The 25,325-nt window shown below is 43.1% G+C and overlaps 1 protein-coding gene across 8 annotated transcripts; it reads left to right on the forward strand.

Annotated features, from left to right (window-relative positions):
- Positions 1-6,511: 6,511 nt before the first annotated feature.
- On the forward strand, positions 6,512-23,104 carry gata3 (GATA binding protein 3). Of its 8 annotated transcripts, none has more exons than XM_039601090.1 (7): positions 6,512-6,672; positions 11,895-11,982; positions 12,138-12,522; positions 13,522-14,055; positions 16,315-16,460; positions 19,002-19,127; positions 21,516-23,104. In XM_039601090.1, exons 3-7 carry the CDS (start codon positions 12,288-12,290, stop codon positions 21,804-21,806), a joined length of 1,332 nt encoding a protein of 443 aa, XP_039457024.1. In that variant the 5' UTR covers positions 6,512-6,672; positions 11,895-11,982; positions 12,138-12,287; the 3' UTR covers positions 21,807-23,104. The 8 variants fall into 8 exon arrangements, with proteins under 8 accessions (XP_039457024.1, XP_039457026.1, XP_039457027.1 ...); XM_039601093.1 differs by lacking the exon at positions 6,512-6,672 and adding an exon at positions 16,529-16,575 and having other exon boundaries at positions 11,362-11,982; positions 16,315-16,371; XM_039601096.1 differs by lacking the exon at positions 6,512-6,672 and adding an exon at positions 16,529-16,575 and having other exon boundaries at positions 11,362-11,982; positions 13,522-13,998; positions 16,315-16,371.
- The last annotated feature ends 2,221 nt before the right edge of the window (positions 23,105-25,325 follow it).

Here is a 25,325-nt window from a genome sequence, read left to right on the forward strand (position 1 = left end):
GTATTAAATGTGCGTGTTCTTCCTTTTACAGTACAGCAGGTATAATAGATCCTTACTGTTCCTGGCTTCTGCCCACTTAACAAAAGTTTTACTTTTCTTTCCATATTAATTTATTTGGCGTCTTTTGGGCCTAAAGTGCCAAATCATCTATTAACTCCCAATCAAAATAAAGAAATAAATTATATGTCCTTCACAAACGTGCTCATACTAATTGCATGTATAATTCTGATGTGATTCTGAACTATTCCAGTTACCCGCATACGCAGGCAAAGTGTCCAAGTGATTTCTATCCCCATGCTTTAATAAAACTGTCAGAAAAGACAGGCTAACTGATGTGCATGTGAAAATAATACGCTTTCTTTCTCAGTGCTCTATTCATTTGGTATGATGGCGTTACTGTCCTTTTTAGAAGTCTCAACACGTGGCTGCCATCTTGAAACGTCTTTGGGCACATATCTGGACAGTTGTTTTAAAGGATTTCCTAACCTCAGTGGCCGCAGGGACATACAAACTGCATGTATAGAATCACAAGTCAAATATAATCATAAAAACGCTTAAAATGTTTACCGACTTTGCGCCAAAATAAAGTTTTAGTCACCACTAAAACAGGAAATAACACTAGAATAAACACATCAGCTCACGTCCTATTAATGCAATAATTTGTACTTTAATATTTCTAAAGTTTGACGAGATTAATTAAGTTTAATCTTTGTGTTTATTTTAATACCTTATTACTTTATTTACACATATAAAAACGAAGAGTTCCTTGAACTTTTTCGATGCATCAGTAAATGAAAACACCTTCAAATGTGTTTGTATTTCCTAATAAATCTCTCGATTAATAATTGTCTGATTTATTTGTTATTTTATTCCAGTCATGGTGACACAAACTACATTTATACACAGTGGCAAATAAAGAATGAATTCCCTGGAAATCCCTGCCTGCTCCTGGAGAAGTAGCTAATCACGTTACAGTAACGCATTACTGGTGCCAGACTGGCAGGGAAGGCTGGGAGAGCGAGAGAGGGCGGGGAGAGTGAGACCCCGTGCAATTCGATATTTGCCTCTTTTGACAGTCATTTAAAGGGGATCTGGAGAACCCGATAGCCGGGGACTTACACCCCTCCAAAGGCTTTCGGGACACTTTAGCCCGACTCGGCTCGGCCCCGCAGCGCCAGTGAGTCGCCAGGCAGGGTGTAAACGTTAAATGTTAGCTATTTGTTCCGTGGATTGCGAGGAAAATCAAGCCAGTCTTTCATTCACCTCCCCCCCCCACCCACCCAACACACACACACACAGAAACCCTTCCTCCCCCCCATCTCCCCTCCCATGCTTTCTTTCTTTTCCAGACTCCACAAACAGTCATTGACTAAAGAGGCTTAGAGAGACTCCTAATAACGCTTTAACGAATTAAAAGCAACGGAGAAGTTTAAGGAGGAAAAAAAAGAGGGGGAGGAAGGGAAATGTTTAGTAATTGCTGAGACTGTACAGACAAAGAGTCCTGACGCAGTGGCACTGGAGGTTATCTGCCATCATAGTGGTTCCTTATCAGCGGATAAATATTTGTATATCATGGCCAAACTGGAGGGGAAGGAGGGGGGTCGGTGGGGGGGGGGGTCTGCAAAGCCCCCTTGTGATTGTTGCAGCCCAGGTAAGCTACATGGAGATAACCACTGCATCCACCGCTGCATCCTCTGCAGTGGAGCAGAGCTGCTGCAGTGTGGGGGGTCGAGCCGCTCCAGAAGAGCCTTTTTTTTTTTTCAATTATGGGGTTAAAAGAGTGAGAGAGTGTTTAATAAACCACTGCTCATTAAAGCAAGAGAGAGCGCGAGGGAGTGCATTCCCTTGCAGATAACGGGCAGGTCGCATTGTGCAGATCTCTCCTGGGATGACTCCTGCACTGGATGTTTGCCCCCAACCCCACCCACAGCCACGCATCTCATTAAGCTCATCTCCACATCTCTATCTGCAGTATATCTGGGGCGCACCATCAGCCTCCCATCAGCGCGGATGTGGTCCGTTACTGCACGGACAAAAAGATTAAGATTTCTCTTTCACGGGGTGAATTAAATCAAGCTCTTTTTATTTATTTTATATTTGGAGAACCCTTTAATCAGCAACCAACGTGATCTCCTTGTCCCCCTCCCCTTACCCCGTTTCATATGAAACCCTCACTGGACTACCAGTGGCCACCCAGTCCAGGATTATGCACAGCCAGGAAAAGAGGAGGAGGTGGTAGGGGAGAGAGGGAGAGAGGGAGGGAGGGGGCTTGCCTGGATACCCAACCGCCTGCAAGTGTCCATCCTCGGTCTGTTTGACATGGCAGCGTCCCTGGGTATAAAACCGATAAACATCTGGTGGCGGTGCCAGGACATTGGAAAATGAGGGATTGGGGAGAGGCGGTGAAAGAGGCGGCGAAAATACAAAATCATAATGAGAAGAAAGATGGGCAGAGAGGGAGAGAGAGAGGGGGGCAGAGAGATGCTGATCAGCTAATTACAGCTGCAAATAAAATGCAAATTTATCCTGGCACAGTGAGCATGCCCAAGTTTAAACATAGCGCCATCCAAAAAATCCAGAGCTGCGCTGGCGCTGCGCCAGTGACGACTTCCAAACAAAGGCTGATTATCCAATAATAATAAATTATTATTACTATTAGTATTAACATTATAAGGAGGTGCATCTTCGGCTTTACACCAGGGTACACCCCCATCCCTTTGAATAAAAGAATAATCGTTTAAAAAATATATAAAGGAAGAAGAAGACGGCAAGCTTCCCAACAACAGTGACACCACCATTCAGTCTACCAGTTACACACACTGTAAACGCCCCCATCTCATGTAGTGATTAATGATACACCGCCACCCAAAGATTAATCATGGGAAATTAAAAAAAAATAAAAGTGCTGGAGGTAACTGCAGCTGGATCAGGTGGGCTCGGGATGGCGGTGGTGGGTGGAGGAGGTGAAAACGAATGAGCTCCATCGAATCTTTTTAGATGCAAATATTTTGTTATCTCTACTTTGCTGCACTGTGTGTTTTTTTTCCTTCTCCCGTGTTTATGATTAATTATCTCTTCTTGGTGAAAAATAAATCATGCGAAATTAGGATCTAGCTGACTCCACCGGCGTAAGCAGAGATGGCAGGTCGATGTTGTTAATTTCAGGTTGAAATTGACACACTAATTATAGTGCAGAGTGCTGCTGGAACACTAGCAGGCAAGATTATACCTCTGTGCTTCTATTTTTTCTTTCTTTCTCTCTTTTTTTTTATCAGATCCCCCCCTCCACCCCCCACCCCCCTTATATTTTACCAATTAAAAATCGTAAAGGCATTTCATTGCCCCGGGATAAAAAAAAAAAGACAGCCTCTCTCCTAACATGGCCATCACTTTCCCCCATCAGATTCATTGTGATGTATTAGATGCAATAAATTATCCCATGTAACAAAACATGGCGAGCTGAAAGGCTGATAATCTGCAGAGGGGAGATAAGGATTCATTATTCCAAATCATTATGAATCCAGCGTTGGCTGTGACTTCTTTCTTAATCAGCTTCTGTGATCCTGGATACGTGAAGGGAGCAGATAAGAGCAGAGTCGTTTATAATTCTCCCCACCTCGGCCTAATATTTTAAAATAAAATCGCAGGGAGAAGCCGCCGTAAAACACACACACACACACACACACACACACACACACACACACACACACACACACACACACACACACACACACACACACACACACACACATTGGCTTAACGTTTGGAGGGTGAACAGGACGAGAATAATAAAACACATTGAGGAAATAAATAAGTAAATAGATAATACGTGGCCCATACATTTTTGGCGCTGTTTTGTCTCAAATTAAGGTCATCTTATTCGACATTTACAGCGAAGAATCATGTAGGCAGAGAAAGAAAGAGAGAGAGAGAGAGAGAGAAAGAGAGAGAAGGGGGTGGGAAAAAAAAGGAGGAGATATATACTGCACCGTTTATTTCACATTTGGAGTGGGAAGGGGCTAATAAAATTTAGGCTACACCGGGAGTCTATAAAAGCGGGTGACCGTAAATGATTTACTCCATTTATGCACTAAAGGGGCCTGAAAAAGCGCCACGGTACACGGGCGGGGGAGGGGGGGTTGGCCTACTGCTGCTGCAACCTCAATCTGCAAAATTAAGAAAAGGCAGGTGATTTAATCTGGATGTAATGCTGAGATTCTGAAACCTCATTCAAACTGCTGGGGGGGAGATGAATATCAGCTGGCTGTGAGACTAATAATAATAATAATAATAATAATAATAATAATAATAATAATAATAATAATAAAAGGCCGGTGTGCACAGACTCTTGCTTTTGATTACGACCAGTATACCAATAGAGTGAAGGGGGGTAGGGGTGGGGGGTGCTTAGCTGCTGTCAGCTGTCACGCGGGAGCTAGCGTCAAATTCTACATTAATCACGCGATTTCACGGCAGGAAAAAAAGAAGAAGAAGAAGAGGAGGAAGAAGAAGAGAGGAGAGTGACTTTGGACTCGGGCTCCAGGCCGCATGCGCTCTCGTTAAATCCCTGTTAGAGGAAGTGCAAAACACTACACAGCCTCATACCTCTAATGTGACACTGTGGGGCCTGTACTAAACCCCTAAACCCGTTTACAGTCTCTATTTGAAATTAATTAAGACTCGATTTCACCCAAAAAAAAAAAGAAAAAAAAAAGCATTCCTCCTCTTTAACAACACAACTGCATTTCACATCCGCCGCCTAAAATTAAACGTTATTTCCTACCTTTATTTAATTGTACCCACAGTGAACAGGACCGAATTGATTCTGGTTATTTTCCTCGTAATTAATCTTTTTATTACACCTATAATGTGCTTTAATCGCGAGCGCGCATGAATGCCGCTTTAATCGTCGTTTCTCATCAGCGCGCTCATTTATCGCATCCGCATATTAACTTCATCTTTACATTGAAATCGAATAATTCCCCTGATCAAAAATAAAATAGAATATAATTTAAAAAACGCTTTATTTACGTCAAAAGCAGATTAATAAATCATTACAATTTGACGCTGTCGTTATTCTGTAATTCTATTTAGACACTGGGTGGGATTCCATAAATGAAAGGCTCGGCTCGTCCCTGTGTGGAAGTAGGCTGCTGAATAATTCATTGATTTTTAAAAAAGACGCATTTGGCTGTAGTCGCGTTCGTAAGTTTATACAACGAGGTTTGCGCCAATTATCTTTAATTTATTACCTTAATTGAATTTCTTCCCCAAAGATAGATTTGGGTGTGATCAGTTTACATTCTCCTTCAAAGAGTCAAGGCGCAACATGAGAGATAGCAAGCCTCCAGCATCCTTCCTCTCCTCTCCTCTCCTCTCCTCTCCTCTCCTCTCCTCTCCTCTCCTCTCCTCTCCTCTCCTCTCCTCTCCTCTCCTCTCCTACCTCTCTTTTTCCTCAGTGCATTTCACAGAGAGAAGGATCGGATTTGCTTGGTGCTCCTTTCAATCAACCATGGTGTCAATAAGCAGGCTGGCCGGCCTCTATATGCTCAGTGTGTGTGTCTCTGTGTGTTTATGTGGGTGAAGCTTTTGCCGTGTGTAGCCTCGATCACATTTTCAGATTTATTGCCTACATATGTATATTTCTTCTCTCCTCCTTCTGAAATGTTGTTCTGTAATTGCTGAGGAGTTTGTGAGTTTTTTTTTTTTTTTTTGCCTTTTGGTGTTGATTAGACACCGAGCAGCTATGGCTTCATCTGTCCTTTGTGGCAGGGGAGAGAAAGGGGCTCCTCTCCTAACACAAAGGGACGTGCAACGTGTTTCTGCCACTGTGAGGGCTTGTGTTCTGCGGTGAAATATCTGCAGAGCACAAGCCCTCACAGTGACAGAAACTGTACAGGCACCACATAAAAGCCTATATAGATAATAGCCAGTTACAGTTACACAATATACAGTTGTGCATTGCTCAATCAGAAAAAAAAAAATAACGTGCAAATGCCGACAATCGCCTTTTTCTTACATATAATATAACATAATCTTACTTTCATTCGGCTTGTGTGCCAATATTGGGCGTCTCCTGAATTAACATGATCACCTGGATACAACAAAATGGGGTTAAACACAAAAATAGCATTTTTTAAAAATAGGAAATCTCATTTTAAATTGCATCAAAATCATAATAAATGACTGTCTATTATAGATCACTTCTATTTTAACCCTACAATAGATTCCCATTGGTTTCTACTGCCGTTCTATTCCCATAACTTGCTGTGCTTTCAGACCCGGAAGAGCTGGCGTGCTCTGTACAGTAAGTACGGTAAAGAGGCCGCCTTTGGTTGGCCCGTGTGCTCGTGCAGCCTGCCCGGTACAGCCTATGTGCGCGCGTGTTTCCTCCTCGCGTTGAGTTGTGACGCTGTGACTCCGGGACCGAGGGCGCGCGCGCACCACCACCACCGCCGCCGCCGCCACCACTCCTAGCGCTGTGCTGAGAGTGTGTGTGTGAGTGAGTGTGTGTCTGCGTGTGTGTTTTTCCCCTCCCCGTCCACAGCTCCTCGCCCTCTTTCTTTTTTCTCTCTGCCTCTCTCTAAATGCCATCGGCGCCTCCATCTCTATGTCACTCTTCCTTCACGTCTGCGGAAAAAAAAGCCTCCACCCGTCCAGCGTCCACTGCAGGTCAGTAAATATTTAGATTTGCTCTGAAGCCGCCGCATCCTAAATGCCCCATCCAATGAGCTGCCGCTTCCCTCGGTGGCTTTGTAGCCTGTCTGTGAGCTCACTGACGGTCTGAGAATGATGGGAAACTTTTGTGAATGTGCTTTTTTTTGGGTGCTAGACTAAATGACTATAAACGAAAATTATGAGTAAAGCGGTAACATTTTTGTTTTTTATCTTTTATTTTTGTTTTTGTGACTGGACTTCAGTGAAGCCGGAGATGAAGCTACCCGTTACACCTTCATCTCTCCCCCTTAACATCGCTCTGTGTGCGCTTGGTGGAATAAAAAAAAAGGGGGGGCTGGGGGGTGGGGGGTAGTGTTGACAATACTGGCTACAACATCCATAACGAGCGCCATTGTTGCGTTTAATGCTAGCTGCTTTCTCTGTCCTTTTATTTATTAGCAGCGCGAGCGAAATTTGCTTTGGTTGGCCGGCCTGATAATTAAGCTAGCATTTCTTTTTCTTTGGCTCGCCTGAGTCAACGGATTGATATGTAAAAAGGCTAAACGACAGCCGGTTTCACTTCTTAGATTATTTAACCCCCACCTAAAATAGCACAGATGAGTGTTTTTAGCGACCCATTACCTCTCGCATTACCTGGTGGTGGAGGCGAGAATCCCATACAAGCCGTGAAATTGATCTGATTACCTTTGCCGGCGGGTCATAAGAAGGAGCTGGGCTTGCTGAGGCTGCTTTGCACCCCCCACGCACACACACCCAGCCCGTTATTAGTTTCCTCCATCTCGTCTTTGGTCGATGTGTCTCGATATGGCGGTGTGTTTGTGTTTGTGTGAGTGCGAGAGAGGGAGAGAGCCACTGTTTAGAATGAATAGGAAGCTAAATCAGGGGCATCACACGCGCACGGTCACGGGCCAAAAAGCTCCAGCGGTTATTTGCACGCGGGGAGCAGAACACAAGAGAAACCCTCGGACACCTTGATGGGGTTTTTTTTTCCTTCATTTATCTGCTTCTTAAAAAAGAGGATACGATACGATAGGATAAAAAAGGATAAAATGATAAAAAAAAAAAAAAATACGGTGTTATTACTAAAATAATATAAACTCGGATTAAAAACGTAGAAGAAGAAGCAGCAGCAGACCGCTCGAGCGGATAGCACTTTCACTCTAATTTCCCGTCACAATCGAAATTTCGTTATTGCAGGAGGTGTCAGAGAGGCTGCTAGCACTCCGGGCTCCACTTTAAACTCATTTAAATCACAAAGATTAATAACATAAATAAAATAAAATAAAAATCAGCCAAACAATTTAGTGCCTGAATGATGAATGACTTCTGTTTGGAGATGCACTAGACAAGAGGTGAAAAGGCCCTGCACCTCAAATGAAAGATTACATCAGTGCGTCTGGCGAGACGTGATATAAAGATAAGAATCACAACTCAGTCAATTGGCAGCCCCCTTTTTTTCTTTGCTCTTTTTTTCTTCTTCGTTGGGAAGAATGACACAAAATCTGATGTGCTAGTTTTTCTTTTTTTTTTCTTTTTAAACACACTCGAAGAAAATGTGATCAATCCTTCAGCTCTTGCTCATTTAAATCGTTCTAGGAAAGCCAGTTCTGTTTTTAAGTTTCACGCGCCCAACAAGCAGAATTTTACGCCCTAGTTTTGTTCTAAGAACCCGACTTGGTTCCCATGCTGACAGAAAAGCAGCCCCACTTTTTTCTTGAAAAGACTAGAAAGGTGATAAATGACTCACCGAGTAAGAAACAAATAGGTTACCTGCGGTAATATATGGGTTTCAAAATGTATAAATGAGCGCTTAACCAGTAAAAAATATCACAATTTACAGCATGACTATAGCCCGTAGCATTTTTAATCACTGGCTGGGCATCTCTCTTTTTTTTCTTTTCCACAGAAGCTCTTTGGATTATGTTCTTATGTCGTGTGTTTTCTTGCGCCAAAGTCCTTTTTGATTTAAAAAAAAAAAATATATATATAAAAAATTTTTCACAAAAAATAAGTTTAATTCTGGCTGGTTATCTTTTATCTGTGCGTGCTGGAATAAATAATGATACGTGACACATTATGACCCCAGATAACAGGCCGTAAATGCGCACACACGCATGCGCAAAGGCAATTTTTTTCAATATTATTTTAAAATAGCGCCTCTTGCTTCTTCTTGGCTCTAAATATACCTCACACGAGCTGCCACTCATATCATTTGAATTTCTTTTCCTTTTTAAAAAAAGTATTGATATTACTGTAGTGGTAGCAGTGGGCGAACACTCACTGGTGGTGTCATAACTGTTATACCATCTAATGTATTATTGTATGATTTTTATCTCGCTGACCTCTGATTAATCAGCTGGCGGAAGGAAACTTTTATTTATGAGGGAAAACAATGATTGTAATTTTGAGAACACAGGACGCTGAGGAACAAAGTAAACACGCACACGCACACACACACGCACATGCACGCAAGCATTAGACGTTATCTAAAACATTTGATCCCCCTAAACACACACACAAACACACACACAGGCAATGGAATAATCCGTCCTTGTGTTAACTGCAGTGTAGAGAACAAAAAAAAGAAAGTGGCTCGATTTTAATCAAAGCTGGCTATCATAATCTCGCAGAAATTATCTAAGCCATCAAAAAAAAAAAAAAAGAAAAAAAAAAAAGGACTGGACCCTCGCCCGAGTTTATGAATAAACCTTTAACAAATCTTTACGCACAGCATCGGTGCTATTTGTAGGCCATTAACTACAAAAATAGACTAATGTGGGCTCGTTTTAGCCCCTCTCGCTTTTTCGCACTCACACACACACAGAGAAAAAAGAGCCGAAGCCACCATTTCTCCTTTCGTGACGACAGTTTAGGATTAAAAATGACATTTTTTTTTTTTTTTTAAAGAAAAACAGAGGCAGTCTTATATCCCGCGCTGAATAAGCTCCGGCGTTATTGACACCGAGGCTTGGGGAATCAAGTGATGGGATGGCTTCCATGTCCCATTCTCTAAGCTTCGATGCATCCAGTCAAGAAACAAAAACACATAATCGGGATTTTAGGCCACATTTTACCGTCGTGTGTTGCCTTCGAGCACCTATAACGGCTACTTTGTGGATAACGCTCCGCGATACTTTTTTCGAGAGGATAATTACACGAGTCCGCTGACAGCCTGACAATGGCAGCTACAGCAGTTTGCGTCCAAGTTCAGTTTCGGGCTTTGCCTGTGTGAGAAACGCTCGCTCTCCCTCTCCCTCTCCCCAGGTAGGGCTATCCTGGAGAGAGGGAAAAATAGCACGCTTTGCCAAGTCCTCCTCTGCCCGTGCTCCCACGCGAGCAAGTTTAATAATTTCAGACGGGATTGAATGAATGAGCCATCACCTGTGCGCATGCAACTGAAGGCTCACCTGCTAAATAATCTCTCTGATGGCGTCTTTGTTGATCACCTTAATGCTTTTATTTTTTAAATTTATTTTATTTTTTGGTGCCAACCCCCCACTCAAAGGAAGTGACCCCCATCTGATATTACACCCACAGCACAATCATGCCAATACCTACGTGGTGCGAGGGCGTGCGCGCTCCCGCAGCCGCCGCGAGAGGATTCATTTCCTGACTGTTTACACCGAGGTGACGTCACTTCCAGTGGCTGCCCCAACACACACACACACACACACACACACACTGCTACTATTACACACCGCCAGTCTGACAGTATATGCAGATCGAACCGGGATTTAGACATAAAATACCTCCCCCCTCCCACACACACACACCTGCCCCCGGGGAGGGACAGAGGGGGACTGTTTCTCAGGTGGAAGACACAGGGCATCATGGCCGTGTCACACTGAACCCCCTTTTAAATTCCAGTTTGTGTTTTTTAAAAAGAAAAACTGGCCAAAGCGAGGCGGGCTACGGTCACTCGCAGTGCGAGTTATCAATGCGCGTTATTCACTGCTGTAAATAAATCATGACATCGCTCGTTGCTGCTCGTCTGTCTGAGTTGCTGCAGTGAGCAGGTTGCAGCTATTGCACAGATACCGACTGAGTTAAGTGACAGCCAGTGATAGCTTACATTATAAGTATTATTTTTTTTTTAATTTTTATTTTAATTTTTTTTTTAAACTGTAGGCTCAGTCACCCAGGCGTCTCTGTCCGTGCCGGCTTCACGGTGAGGAAATCGGCTCAGTTTGGATCTGCCATTAGAATAATGTGCCTGTCACCGCGAGAGGACGCACTGTCACAATTTTAAGAGCATAAATGTCCCGCAACATGCCGTTGGCCCAGAGCAACAGGCTCTGCAGCAGCTTCTGTTCTTCTCTTCTCGCACACTGTAGCAGGAAAAAGCGCAGACTTTAGCGGCTGTTGAAATAAAAGTTTTTTTTTCTTAGAAAAGGAGTTTAAAACTTTTATTTTTGGTTATCATTTTTTAGACTTGTCAACTTTAATGACTCTGAAGGTGAATTTATAAGTTTTCATTTTTAAGTTTATAAACGTAGGCATCATATTTTATAGATTAATTCAAAATAAAATAACTTCCTATAATACCAGTTTTGCACACCTAGCACGCTTGCATGCATAAGACAGCTGTTAAGTGTATAAGGCCTTACTAAAGTACAATTTTCATATTTAAAATAAATATACCTCTTTTGAGGATTTCAGAGAAAAAAAACATTTAAAAAGTAATAAAATCTTGCAGCTCTTCTATATCTTCCTTGGCCCAATGTTATATTCAATTAGAGCAGGCCCCTCCCCTTAACTGATGACACTGACAGACCCTCCTTAAGTTGCGTCGCGCCACAGCTGTCTGCAAGCATTGAGCTGCCTGGCGCCATCCTGAAAGAATGCCTTCACTGTAAAAAAAAAAAAAAAAAAGAGAGAGAGAGAGAGAGAGAGAGCGATAGAAAAGGAAAAAAAGAAGGGGGACTGGAAGGAGCAAAAGAGAGAGAGAGAGCAAGCGAGAGAGAGGTAGGGCAAGGGTGAGTAAGCAAGAGACTCACAGACCTAGAGGGAAAGAGAGAGAGAGGAGCGGAGTTAATGGAGAGGGCTTCAACTGCGCACAAACAGAGATTTGATCAGTGAGTTTAACTTGCTGGTGCTGGTCAGTGCGCAGTGAAGCCATCCACTGCAAACAAGCCCTGCCTGCACCCTGTGCGAGCCTCCGCTACTTGTTGAGCTGAAACACTGACTTTTTTTTTTCTCGCTGTTTGTTTGCTAAGAGGAAGAAGTTCAGGAGCTCTGCGTGGGACCGGATTCCATTTTGGACGTATTTCTATGACAGCACCTCAGTTGCATTTGTAATGTTGGGTATGTTCTCTGTTTAATTTCTGTCTTTGTTTTTTTTTAAAAAAAAAAAATCGCGTGTGAATTGCTTAAGCGTGAGCGTCCTGTCAAGTTTTAGAAGCGTTGCATGTAAACAAATGTGAGAACGTAAGACGATAAATTCTCCCCTCTGTCTCCAGGTGATCGGAAGCAAGCGCGGAACCTGTGGATTTAACAAACACGCGGATTTGGGACAGTTTATTTCTTATCTTTTGACTTGTACCAGTTTGCTTCAGCGTGCATGAACATTTGCTAAAGCAACGAAAAAATATATCTAAAGAAATCAAGCGATGGAAGTAAGTGCGGACCAGCCACGATGGATAAGCCATCATCCCGCAGTGATGAACGAACAGCATCCTGGCTCGCATCACCCGGGCCTCGGCCACTCATACATGGACCCTTCGCAGTATCCCCTCGCTGAAGATGTGGATGTACTCTTTAATATCGATGGACAGGGGAACCACGTCTCTCCATACTATGGAAACTCTGTCCGAGCCGTCCAGAGGTACCCTCCTCCTCCACACAGTAAGTAAACGGCCTGTTAAGGCCTTTTATTTAATCATTTGCCCCCTTTATTTGTTTGGATGCCCGTGCGTAATTGCAGGCAGGCTCCATTACAGCTCGGAATTATTTTCTCACTGTGACCCAGACAAAAGAAAAAAGGAAAAAAAAAGAAAAAAAAGAAACGAGTTTCGATTTTAGCCCGGGTTGATTCGACTTATAAAACTCAAGTGTTGTGAAACCACGGCGTAAATATGTGTAGTTTACGCATATGGTTTCTGAGTATGGCTCGTACTGAAGTCAATTCCCGTTTAAAGTTCACAAACATGAGCTGACTCATATGCTGGTGAAGTTTTTTTTTCCTTTTTTTAAAAGCTCGTGCCCAATTTGTTTTCTGGATCGATCGAGTGTTTAGTTACGGATTTAAACAAATAGACGTGTTGGCACAGAAACCAGAGATACACCTGGAACACTTTGGTATTTATGCTTTTTTTGTTTTTTTGGCTTCTGCTCTCACACTCCAACTGTCTACTTTCTAATGTGCCAGTCACTGACGCGGAGTCATTTATGAAGTTTCCTATGATGTAGGCTTTAACTTCCTCAACAGTCGAGTTTCTTTTGAATTACATGCATTCATATGTTGCATTTAGGCCCGCTCAATAGGAAGGTTAAAGGGTAAATTTACGCACGTGCGTGGCCACATGAAACTCTCAAATTTCTACACACTAGAGGGGTTCAAATAATTTCTAAGTGTAAACAAACTGCCAGGATCTTTTAAAAAAATTTGATCTGGATGTTGGTCACAGTGAATGGTTGCTTCTGTGTGTGGAATAATTAAAAAATAATTAAAAAAAGAAATAAAGAAGTGTCACCTGATTTGTTTGCTTAATTTGTGCGTAAAAGCTTAAATCCTGCTTTTTCAGGCCTGAAGCCCGACAACTTTAAATGGCAATGTGTATTTGTTTTTGCTGCAGAGTGAAGTCAGGTTGTGATCTTTTGTGTTGTTTTTCTGTGCTGCCTCAGGTAGCCAGGTGTGCCGTCCCTCATTACTGCACGGCTCTCTGCCCTGGCTGGAGGGGAGCAAAGGAATCCCCCCGCACCACAGCACTTCTCCCTGGAACCTGAGCCCCTTTCCCAAGAACCTGCACCACGGCTCCCCGGCCAGCCTGTCCGTCTACCCCCCAGCCTCATCCTCCTCCTCCCTGTCTACCGGTCACTCCAGTCCACACCTCTTCACGTTTCCCCCGACCCCTCCTAAAGACGTATCCCCGGATCCGGGCATATCTACCCCCGGCTCCAGCAGCTCCGGGCGGCAGGAGGATAAAGAGTGCATAAAGTACCAAGTGACCCTGGCCGAGAGTATGAAACTGGAGTCAGCTCACAGCCGGAGCGTGGCATCAATCGGAGCAGGGTCATCCTCTGCCCACCACCCCATCGCCACATACCCACCCTATGTCCCTGAATACGGCCCAGGCCTCTTCCCACCAAGTAGCCTGATAGGTGGGTCATCTTCTAGTTATGGTTCCAAAACAAGACCAAAAACAAGGTCCACTTCAGGTAGGCGTGCGCTTTATTACATTCCCTTTTGATCTAACAGCATTCCCCAGATTTGCAGCCTTTAATGATCAGCCGTGTTTAATCTCACATAGATTTCTAAAATAAAAGCCCACAATCAGCACGTTCATCCCTCACATGGAGGTTTAAGGCCGCACGAATCAGTTTAACCCAAACACCCGCAAAAATGCCTCACAGATTTCCCTTTCATGGTCTGATTTAAAAAAAACGATAATAATATGAATTATAATAATAGCAGTAATAAAACAAATAAAAAACGCGTTATATTTATTTAAAAATTAATTTAAAAATAAAAAAATGGGGGTAAAAGATTAACACCATTGACAACTGAAATAAAAAAAAATATGAATTTAACTTTTTATATATTGAGGCAAAAAGGAAAAAAATCATGACGCAAATGATTTCCGAGTTGAACCATAAATTAGGTCATTTTTTCATCTTCCTCTGCACTAACAGAGAGTGGGAGAGAGACAGAGGGGAAGCCAACTCTCTGGGCTGTGTCGCCCCGTTTATATGTTTAAGATAATCCCATTATTGTCGGACCAGTGCACGCCACAGTTGCATTGTTTACCCAGCGGTAGAGCACCGGATACTGCTCGTTCATTCACAGGGAAAAAGCGGCTGAACCGTCGCCGTGGCAGAGTGCACGAACCACCGAGGGAGGGGAGGGAAAAAAGAAGACAGACAGACAGAGAGGAGGGAGATATTTACAAATTGTGAAGAGGGTGGGTAATTATTTTAAAGGTTATTTCAGCGCCGCTGAAAACCAGTTTTCTGTAATGAGATTAATATCAGCGTCTTTGATGGGGAGTATAGAAAACAGAGGATTAGTTGATGCATATCATCGGGATTATTCAGCACTATACACTGGGCCATTAATGCAAATAAAGATGTGAATTCCGGGATCATGTGAGATAATGTGCAGTTAAAGATATTTGGCGATCTGAAGAGTTTCATTTGGATGTTTTAATCAGGTCTTCAGTGCGGCGTGCTTCATGTAAACTCAGCGCAGCGCTGAAAGCTTTTCTCCCGGAGCACCAAACACACTGTGCAAAACGCTGCATTGCAGAGGCCTGCTTTTCTTAAGTCACATGCATTGGATCAGTTCCTGTTTGATTTCTGCAACATATTCTCAAGCCAAAAAAAAAAAAAAAAAAAAAGAGAGAGAAATAGCAACACACACTTTCCCAGGTGCTTGCATGTCTGTCACATCTAAACGACGCGGCACGACCCGGACCGACACATCTCTTTTAGTCTTTGTGAAGAAGTCGGGCTGTGTGTGTGTGTGTGTGTGTGTGTGTGTGTGTGTGTGTGTGTGTGTGTGTCTGTGTGTGTGTGTGTGCGCTCGCTCGCGCGTGTGTGTTTGCAGCTCGAAAAAAAGGGGAAGTGTGGCTGCATGCCTGAGAATGCAAAAGGCTCTCGGCGTTGCACAAAAGCCCTGTGTGAGTGAGTCTCTGCTTTCAAATAATCTGACGATGTGTGCAGCGAGCTCCCTTGTTTCAGTTTCAGGCCCCCCGTATACCATAATCCAACTGTTAGTGCACGTCTCACCTGTCGGTGTCACTAGAGAAGTGCCAGTCAAACCTGCCCCCCCACCCCCCCATAATTTCTAAATAAAAGATTATTATCATGTTATTATTATTATTATTATTGTTATTTAAATTATATAAATTTTTAATAAAGGGAAATTTGGCGGATTTGATTAGATTTATTTTAAAAATTGTCACGCTCCAAAGTGGATTTTGCTCAGTCTGAAAATCCTGCTTAGAGACCCGCAGTGTGAAAAGTTTTGTGGTTTACTGAAATAATTTATGCTTTATGGACCTTCACACAACTGCTGTATTCGACACCAACACTAACCACATGTGTTTAATGTGTGCGTGCGTGGTGTGTGTGTGTGTGACAAATAAATCTACTGCAAGCCTTTCTAGTTATTGTTGTTATTAATATTATTATTGTTAATTTCTGCTGCTAGTTTGTCTAGTTAATATTATTATTTTTATTATTATTAGTCGATGTTATTATTAGTTGTTCTGTGCTTTACAGAATACTTGATATATATATATATATATATACATATAAATACTTTTCTCTAACCTTTTTTTATTCTCAGCATTGATTACATGAACCAGTTATTGCTGGTTATTTTAAGGACCAACTGACCTGGACACTCTCTCCATCTTCTGTGTGTTTGTGTGTGTGTTTGTGTGTGTCTGTGTGTGCGCGCGTTGGCTCTTGCAGAAGGTAGAGAGTGTGTGAACTGCGGGGCCACGTCGACTCCGCTGTGGAGGCGGGACGGTACGGGTCACTATCTGTGTAACGCCTGCGGACTCTATCACAAGATGAACGGGCAGAATCGCCCTCTCATCAAACCCAAGCGACGGCTGGTACGTCTCCACCATGTTTCTCTGTTGATGACATTTCCGTCTCTCTCTCTGTTTTTTCCCCTATCCAGGAAGAAGTAGGCCTATTAGCTGCAGGAAATTGACTCGACAAGTGCAGGTCTCTGCTTTCAGATACTACCACAGAAAAAAAAAGTGCAGTTTTTTTTTAATGCAATGACAGTGCTACTTTTTATTTGCTAAAATTGTCATTGATTCACACAGTAGGCCCCATGTATATCATAGAACGCTACCTGTGGCCATCAAAGCTTTACAGCTATTGTACGACACCTGGACTATTTCCACTTGTAGTACTTTATTTACGTCCTGCACAGTGTTATTTAACTTTTAAATATTTAATTTAAAATTGCACTGCGAGCGCCTTAGTTCTACATTTTTTTAAAGAGAGATTACATTTTCTGTCTTTCATTTTTAATTGAGCAAATAAAACAACCCCCGGGATAAAACAAACAAAAAAACAAAACAACCCCCCCCCCCCACTATGATTCTGATTAAAGGAACTGAGCATGGCTGCAGTTGTGCACTCTTAACAGCATCCATTTTTTTTATTTCATCTTGTAGGTGAGCCTATATTGTAGCTATAAGCAGACCTTTTCGCTTTCCAAGTGCAGCTATTTTTACAGTTATTTTGGGGAAAGCCCCTCTCATCAGAGCTTACATCTCTTATGAGCTTCAGAGGAGTTCCCCACTCTTTGAAAAAAAAAAAAAAATCTTTCGAGGCAAAAATGGCCGTCCAGACCTCTTCTGCTCTGGACTTCTTCTCTGCACCACTTCGCCTCTATAATGTGAAAACCCGACTACTCAGGAAAGAGCTGCCGGATATCTGAGCAGCGCAGATAAGTCGCTTTCAACAACACAAGCCCCGCTTCCCCAGTCAAAACATAAAGGCTGAGGCAGCCCGAGCCAGGTCAGACAGAGAGCCACGACGTGAAATTGTTTAGCGTTGTAATCACCGCTTAAACACACGAGGATGCTCAGGTGTGGGTAACAACCAGGCCGGTTTGACCTTGAACCTCTTTCTCGCGGAGGTGAAAAAGGTCAGGAAAAAACTGTAGAGGCCAGAAAGTGAAAATTAGGACGAAGATAAGATCTGCGAGCCGAGTCATTTCTCTATGAAATCACCACATCGTGTAAATACTAATCCTGTCGACCTTTCATTGCTGATATTTAAACTGTTAGCTGCGAAGAAAGAAACAAAATGTTGGAAAAATAACAAAACCGGTCAAACTATGATGATAGGTGAAGTGAATAAAAATAGAGATTATTTCATAAGGTGTGTTCCTCCACTGTGATTGGGTATTCACAGCGACCAGCAGCAGGGGTTATTAGGCCACCACGTGTGTATAATTGGAAATTCCTCCCTGAGATAATGTAGTCCTTTACGTTAGCGTGTCCTCTGCGGTCACCTGTCTATTGATTGTTTTTAGAGATTATAACATCAATGTCAAGCCACTGCAGCAAACTGGCCTGTGAGGCAGGCAGCTGAAATCCATCGGAAGACATGACTTTCACTGTGGCAGGATGGAGCGAGGGTTTTACTCTGCTAGTAGCCTGCAGCGAAGCCAAAAATACCCACTTCTTTCTTTCTTTTTCTTTCTTTCTTTCTTTCTTTCTTTCTTTCTTTCTTTCTTTCTTTCTTTCTTTCTTTCTTTTCCAAACTGTGTGCATTTAACTGGCGTGCAATTATTGCCATGTGGTTCATTTCACCGCGTTATGTATTCATATTTTGTGCGCATATTGAAAGAATCCAAAGCACACATTCCAGAAGAGGCCTTTTACGTTTAATCGATGCCAAATCTATACGTTTCATCTCCTTCCTTTTCCTTTCCATTGTCTGACGTCACATGTTGGCTTTTTTTTTTTTTTAAAGGAGGGGGTTAATTTAATCACATTTAATAGCTCTCCCATTTCAAGGCACTGCTTTTATGTGTTCTGTAAATATTTATTCTCCAGGAGGTATGAGCTCTACGTGGCTATTTTTAGCCCCGGGTGAAAGCAGCCCTGTTTTTAAAAAAAAAAAAAATTATTTCTTTCCTCATTGAAAAAAAATTTCAGCTTGCACTAAATGCAAAAGAAAATGCACTGGGTAGAGATATACAATGTATATATTGTCAAAATAAAAGCTTCTGAATGTTTCAAGCAGCTTTGCGCAATGCTGGAATGAAAAATTAAAGACTGTATTTAAGCAGGTATAATAGAAAATGCATGTGATGTTTCTTTGTTGAATCAATCGAGGATACCATGAATACGGGGCTGCTGAATTTACACCAATTTATCCCGATGACTCTTAAAAATTCCACAGATATCCTTGCAAATCCTTCTTAACGAGTGCCACATGGCTATTTCGCGTAAGCAAAGTTAACGAGTGTGTGTATTTTTTAAGCCAAATTTAAGTGTTAAAACGAGCCCTGAATGATGGTATTAAAGCTGTTAGAATAAACCTCCGTGATGATTGGGTCATTGAGCGGTCATGTGATGTTTTTTTCTTTCCTTTTTCCCTTTTTTTGGCCTGTCTGCGTCGTGCAGTCGGCAGCCAGGCGGGCAGGGACGTCGTGCGCAAACTGTCAGACGACAACGACGACGCTGTGGCGGAGAAATGCCAACGGGGACCCGGTGTGCAACGCCTGCGGCCTGTACTTTAAACTGCACAATGTGAGTAATAAACCTTCACAGGATATCTCTCATAACTATCGAGGCTTGCCTCCAATATTTATTCGTCCAGCTCCCATCTTTGTCCCCCTTCTCCTCAGATCTGCCTTCTATATTTCTCTCCCATCACGTCCTGCTGGGCACCTTCCCCTCTCTCCCTCTGAATATTTTATCTGACTTGTCCCTGCAGAGAATTTCCGGGGCACGGCGATAACAAATACTGTAGAATTAATATGATTTATTGGCAGTAAGTGCGAATCTAAAATGTATAAGACCTAAGTGAACTAAGCCCGCAGCCGCCTTGCTTTTGAATATTAAAGAAGGGGCTTAATTAAAATTCGATTAATTTTTTTTAGACCGCTTTTCCCCCCCTTCTTCTTCTTCTATTTCTAGCCTTTTGGTTCCATGCGCGCCAGGGACTCTGAGTCCCCCCTCTGACCACCAATCCGTCTGATTCGTTTTGGGTTGGTTAGTGCCTCGCCACATCATTTCACATCCTCAATCTGAAAACCCCAGGGACGCGTTTATCTCTCCCTCTCTCTCCTCTCCTGTGCACAAAGCTGTCACTTTTAATCAAACTGCCATTGTGGCTGAAACTAATAATAATAATAAGCAGGATAACTGCTCTGAGGCCACATGTAGGTAATTTTCCTCCCCCTTGTACAGACAACAGATAGAGGTTGCCTATACCCCTGTGCATAAGGGGAAGAGTATCCTGCTCTGCTGGCCAGCTTGTCACGCAAGCGCTCTCTGTTAAATCATTTTCCCATGTTACTTTTGGCACATAGTGAGGCGGCGCAGAAGCAGATTCAGACCAAGGTTAAAAGGAGAGTAGAATAATATTTCCCTGTTACATATTAGCATCTGAACTGACCCCGACCTTGGCGTAATTATGAAATTAGTTTATTTTGGTAAATCCAGACTTCTGTTGGGGTTTGCTCCCTTTGAAACAAATTCCACATTCTTCATGGAGAATTTAGTGGAGTCCCCGCTGGCCTGCATGAGCTCCTAATGTGTGTGAGCGTACAAAACACCTGATGGTAGCAGTCTGTTGTCCCGTAAGCTCAGATAAGAAGCTTGTGAAAACAGAAAAGTTGCCACAAACATAAGGTTGTGTTAACACCCAAAACATAGACCGCCTTCTCTGAGTAATCAGGGGTTTTCTCACTATGCCTGTAAGGTGTCTGTCTCGTCTTTATATTTCTGAGAGGTGTACAGTCCTCACACCTCTGTACGGACGCTGAGGTTTCAGGTGGTTAGCTGCTGGTTTTTGGAGAGCTGTGAGCTTGTGCTGTGCGTTCTGTGGGGGTCATTGACTCAAATGCTTTTGTTTGATATGCTTGGGTGTTGGTGGCCGAGCACACGCTGGAGGCCCAAGAATTGTTTCGCGAGACGGTAGACATCTCAGCATCAAAGAGCGGAGGCTAGACTGGCTTTCGGTGGGCGTAGCATGCCCTAGAACTGGAATCAGGGCACGCAAGGCAGAGAAGGTCACCCAGTATGGAGTCGAAGCTTAGCGAGTGAAACCCACATCACTGGGGGGAAAACAGATCTGTGCCCTCCACTAATCATCGAGGCCGCTGTTTAAAGAGTCAGCGAAAAATGCCAATGTCTCAGACAGCTCGAGAAATCCCTGTTCCCATTTCCCCGGGAAGAACCACTGAAAAAGATCAGGAAGCCAGTCGGCCTCATCCACCTCCCTCATAATCCTGCCCACAGCCGGAATTCCATCATCCAGCTCTCATTCCCCGCTAAAACCTATGCTGGAATATGGCAGCTGGGGCCATTTTGGCCAAGAGTCGGCCACGCGGTCGAGAAGGAGGAGGGTGGAGAGAAGGACTTGGCCGACGCTGACAGTCGTCATGGCCATGTGTCTCTGTGGTTGACCGGCTGCACATTAGCTGCCAGACTTTTCTCCGTCTGTGTTCTGCACACGCTCTCTCCATCTTCCCTGCACCCCCCCTCCTCCGCTTCATCTGTCCTTTTTCTCTCTTTCTCTTCCTGGCATAGCTACAGCCTTAGATACACTCCAGCTTATAGGAATCAACATTCATATCCGACCCAACACACACACACACTAACACACATTCTCACAAAGAGTATAGATAAACAATCTTGTGTTTCGGGATGGGGCAGCCTGATTCGCCTCGTAATGGGACTCCATTACATAGCATTATGTCTGTCCAAAACCCCAAAATCTAAAAAGCTCTTTGTGCACCACATTTTTCTTATTTACTCTGAAACTCGGTGACACCCCTCACTTACGGTTTGTTTTGCTTTAATATAAATCTCATGCTGGAATCTTAAATTTTAAGATTCGTATCTCATGTGAAATGTTCACGAGGACCAAATACTCATCTGCCATCTTTTTCTTTCTCCTTTCGAGAGCAGATCAACCGACCTCTGACCATGAAGAAGGAAGGCATCCAGACCAGGAACAGGAAGATGTCCAGCAAGTCAAAGAAGAGCAAAAAGGCCCAAGATAACATGGACGACTTCTCCAAGAGCCTGATGGACAAGACCAGCTCATTCAGCCCGGCCGCCCTGTCCCGCCACATGTCATCCTTCCCCCCCTTTTCGCACTCTGGCCACATGTTGACCACCCCCACACCCATGCACCCCTCCTCGAGCCTCCCCTTCACCCCGCACCACCCTTCCAGTATGGTCACAGCCATGGGTTAGAGTTCCCCACGGTGCACCACTCCTGAATCCTCGGCCTCGCCACCACCGCACCCTTCGGTACCTCTGCTGACCTGCTTCCATATCCTGAACGACAAACTGCTTCTCGGTCCGATCTAAGCTCCCCAGTCTCACCGCCGAGCAACGGCGTGTGAGTGTGACAGGCTTTAGGCTCCTGTTCTCCTCAGTTGTATCTTATTTTTATAAAAATCGAAGTGTACCTCTGCGATGTGAATGCTTTGCAGACTTGACTTGACTGTGGCGCACTGACCTCCAGGGGGATGTTTTTTTGTTTTCCCTCCTCCCCGAGCCGCCACCACCACATTGAGGCTGTCCTCCCAGCTGATCCACACGATAAGGAGCTCCATTTGTGTACAAAAAGCCATTTTTCCACACTTGACATCACAAAAAAACTGACATTAAAAGAACTTTTGTGACGCCCTCTTCCTCAATGTCCAAACCCGACTCTCTTCACCTTGCACCTGTGTAACAGGAACCCCCCCCCCCCCCCCCACCGCCCCCTTCCCGCTCCCTTGCTTCCTCTCCCTCTTCTCCTCCTTCTTCTGCTGAAGATGAGGAGAGACAGACGTTGAATATATTTGTACAAATTGTATGAAATACAGTACATTTAATGAAGACTTTTTAATTAAGTAAGAAAAAAAGGAAACATGCCCCTGGGCAGCTAACAACAAGAAGGGTACGAGTCGCAGCAGGTGGAGAGACTTGCCGCCGGAGGAGTGAGGAGAGGCTGCCTCCGAGTCCCGGAGGAAAGAAAAAAAAGGGAGGAGGAGGTGAGGGAAAGACTTTTGAGAAAGGGCAGGCCTCGGTTTTTGCCTGCATGAATTGTGTTGCATTAAGTTTGCAGAGAGTCAGCGGCTCCGGCTGCAGGCATCTCTCTTCTTCTTTTTTTTTTTTTTTTGGATGTGCTATAGGTCTCGGGCAATTGGTTTGTGTTGAAGCGCGCACGTACAAGCACACACATACATGCACACACTTACATGCACGCACACACTCGCACACACTCGCACACACTCGATCACCTGAAAGACTTTCTTCCTGCCCACAGATTATATGCATTGTGAAAAAAGTTCCTGTATTTGTTATTTGTATGTATAAATCAGAGTACCAAAAATACGAAAGAAACAAAGATGTAGAATTATTTCTTTATGTTATGCAGACTGAATGGTTGTAAAAAATTTAATAATAATCACTAGTGTAAAATATGACTGCTTTTTTTGTTTCGTAATTTTTTTTTTCCTCTTTGAAAATAATAAACTAGTTTAATCTCTGTTGACATGTTAGCTGTGGTTGAGAGCTGTCTTTTCTGTCTGCCTCTGTGCTGTGTGATCTTTGACACATGCTCACACACCCCCACCCACTCACCTACCCACCACAACCACATCTAGTGACGCCCACCCTTTTTTTTTTTTTTTACCCAGCATTCACAGGAACAGCTCTTAGGTCAGTTGAGCACAAACAGGAAGTGAAGGAATAAACAGCAGCAATGGAGGAACAAATCAAATGGCAGGGTCAGACAGGCCACTATGCGCGGGGCACCGTGGGCTCAAGTGGCTTTTGTCTCATCCGACAAATACATAAACACATCGCGACCGACATGCACAAAACAAAAAAATCTGTCGTACACTGAGCGAGAAGGACCCGACAGGAAGAAGCATCGTTTCAGGCATTTGTCTTGCATCCTAATAATGACTAATAACTAAGTCGGATAGCAAATACAGGTTGATATTAATTTAAGCAAAATAACGCTACATATTACAATCATATACATATAACAATACCACATAATAATACATATAAAATAGCCACATGGCTGTGTGCAACATCCTTTAAAGAAAAAAGTTAATGAACACTTCTAAACATTGAGTTAACCTCACTGAATGTATCACCTCTAGTAGTGAGAAATGATTAAAGCGTTAAGCAGGAGGGGAAAAGAGGAACTACTGTATGTGTTTGCTTCAACCTCTGAACCGCAGAGCGGATAAAGTTCCCTTCAGCTTTAATATCATTTTGCCCGTCAGTTTATTAAGTGATCAGTTTTGCTCGAGACGTTTCCACAGCTCGCGCTTAAAGTAGAGTTTTAGGGCTGTTAGTGCGAATGCATGATAGTGGCCTGTGTAAGGAGGCAGGAAGGAGAGAAAAGAAGATAATGAGCTGATATTAATATGAAAGATTGCAATGCAGGGCTGCAGAGCTCAGTAATACACTATAGTGGGTGATTAGTGTTGTTAAAGCTGGGAAGTTATCACTATATGCTCTGTACATGCAATCCAAGACATGATGCATATATGATTTATTCCATTCAGCCAATGAGTATGACTTTGGACACCATAAAGTTCTCGATTGATGAATTTCCTGCATGTTATCCCCCTTCATTTTTCTTAACCATCATTAGCTTTCCAGTAATCTACAAGCGGCATCTTCTTCACATCAACGCAGCTACAGTGGTTAGAGTCACGTCAGTTCTCTTTGCTTGCATGTTTTATTCTGTGTATGCAGAGCAGTTCGTGACACGTTGGCTTTAATGAAATCCGCAATCAAAAAGTACGTCTGCCGTATCTTCCATCTCGGGTGCAATTCAAAGTGCACATCAAAAATGTAAAAATAATTACATAAACGCAGCAGAACAGGCAAAAGATTTTTTAAAAAGTTAATGACTTTTTTTTTTTAGCTACAATGATCCCATTTAAAAACTGATAATCACGAAAATGGTGTGAATATGAAAAGAAGCAGTAAGTTCTAAAAGACCACAATTGAATCAAGAATTTAGGAAAGACTTGTGAAGAAACTCTGGTGAAAACGGTGAAAGTGATGTGTTTTCACAGTGAGCCTGGACAGCCGTGTTTATAGTACCTGACTTACACACTTGGGCAGAAAACCAATACTAAATGTAAATGTGGTAAAAGAAGGAGAATCTTTGCCTTTCAGTATCATTTTTACCCTTTAAAGCCCTCCAAAAACTTACAAGAAATAAAGCAAAAGAGATCGCGCTGATGCTAATTTGTTACAATCTGCGATAATAACAGGATGCAGAAGTTAAAAAAAAAGACACCCATATCAAGCTCAGATGATAGATAAAAAGAAATTCATTTATTTTTAGTTTTATTATGCCACAAGTTAACCAGGTAGTCTTATAGCGAACTTCTGCACGTAGTCGGCCTCTCAAGGTTTGATCCTTTCGCATGCAAAGCACTGAAATGTCATCTTTGGCTTGAAGCCTCTAAACAACTCTAAAGATCTAACGACCCCTAAACTGTACACTGTTACAAACCATTTCCAGTATCGAAATATATTTGCACAAGTGGAATGCCTGCTTCCCGGCAGAAAAGGCCATACAGGAGTCAGGTATTTGGCATCATTTGTTTCTGAGCTGCTGTGACCAATCAGGAGATTTGCTCCTGTGTTTTAATAGTGAGGTCAAGGGGGCATGTGGAATGAGAACAGAAATAGTGAGTGTATGCGTGTGTGTATAGAGGGATTGAGGAGAGCTTTGCCCCGTGGTGG

This window comes from Oreochromis aureus, linkage group 17 (assembly GCF_013358895.1).
Source record: "Oreochromis aureus strain Israel breed Guangdong linkage group 17, ZZ_aureus, whole genome shotgun sequence".
NCBI lineage: Eukaryota > Metazoa > Chordata > Actinopteri > Cichliformes > Cichlidae > Oreochromis > Oreochromis aureus.

Coding starts and splice junctions, on each gene's coding strand:
- gata3 (XM_039601090.1), top strand. CDS start 12,288: ATGGAAGTAAGTGCGGACCAGCCACGATGGATAAGCCATCATCCCGCA. Junction 12,523..13,521: donor GTACCCTCCTCCTCCACACA/GTAAGTAAACGG, acceptor GTGCTGCCTCAG/GTAGCCAGGTGTGCCGTCCC. Junction 14,056..16,314: donor AAAAACAAGGTCCACTTCAG/GTAGGCGTGCGC, acceptor TGGCTCTTGCAG/AAGGTAGAGAGTGTGTGAAC.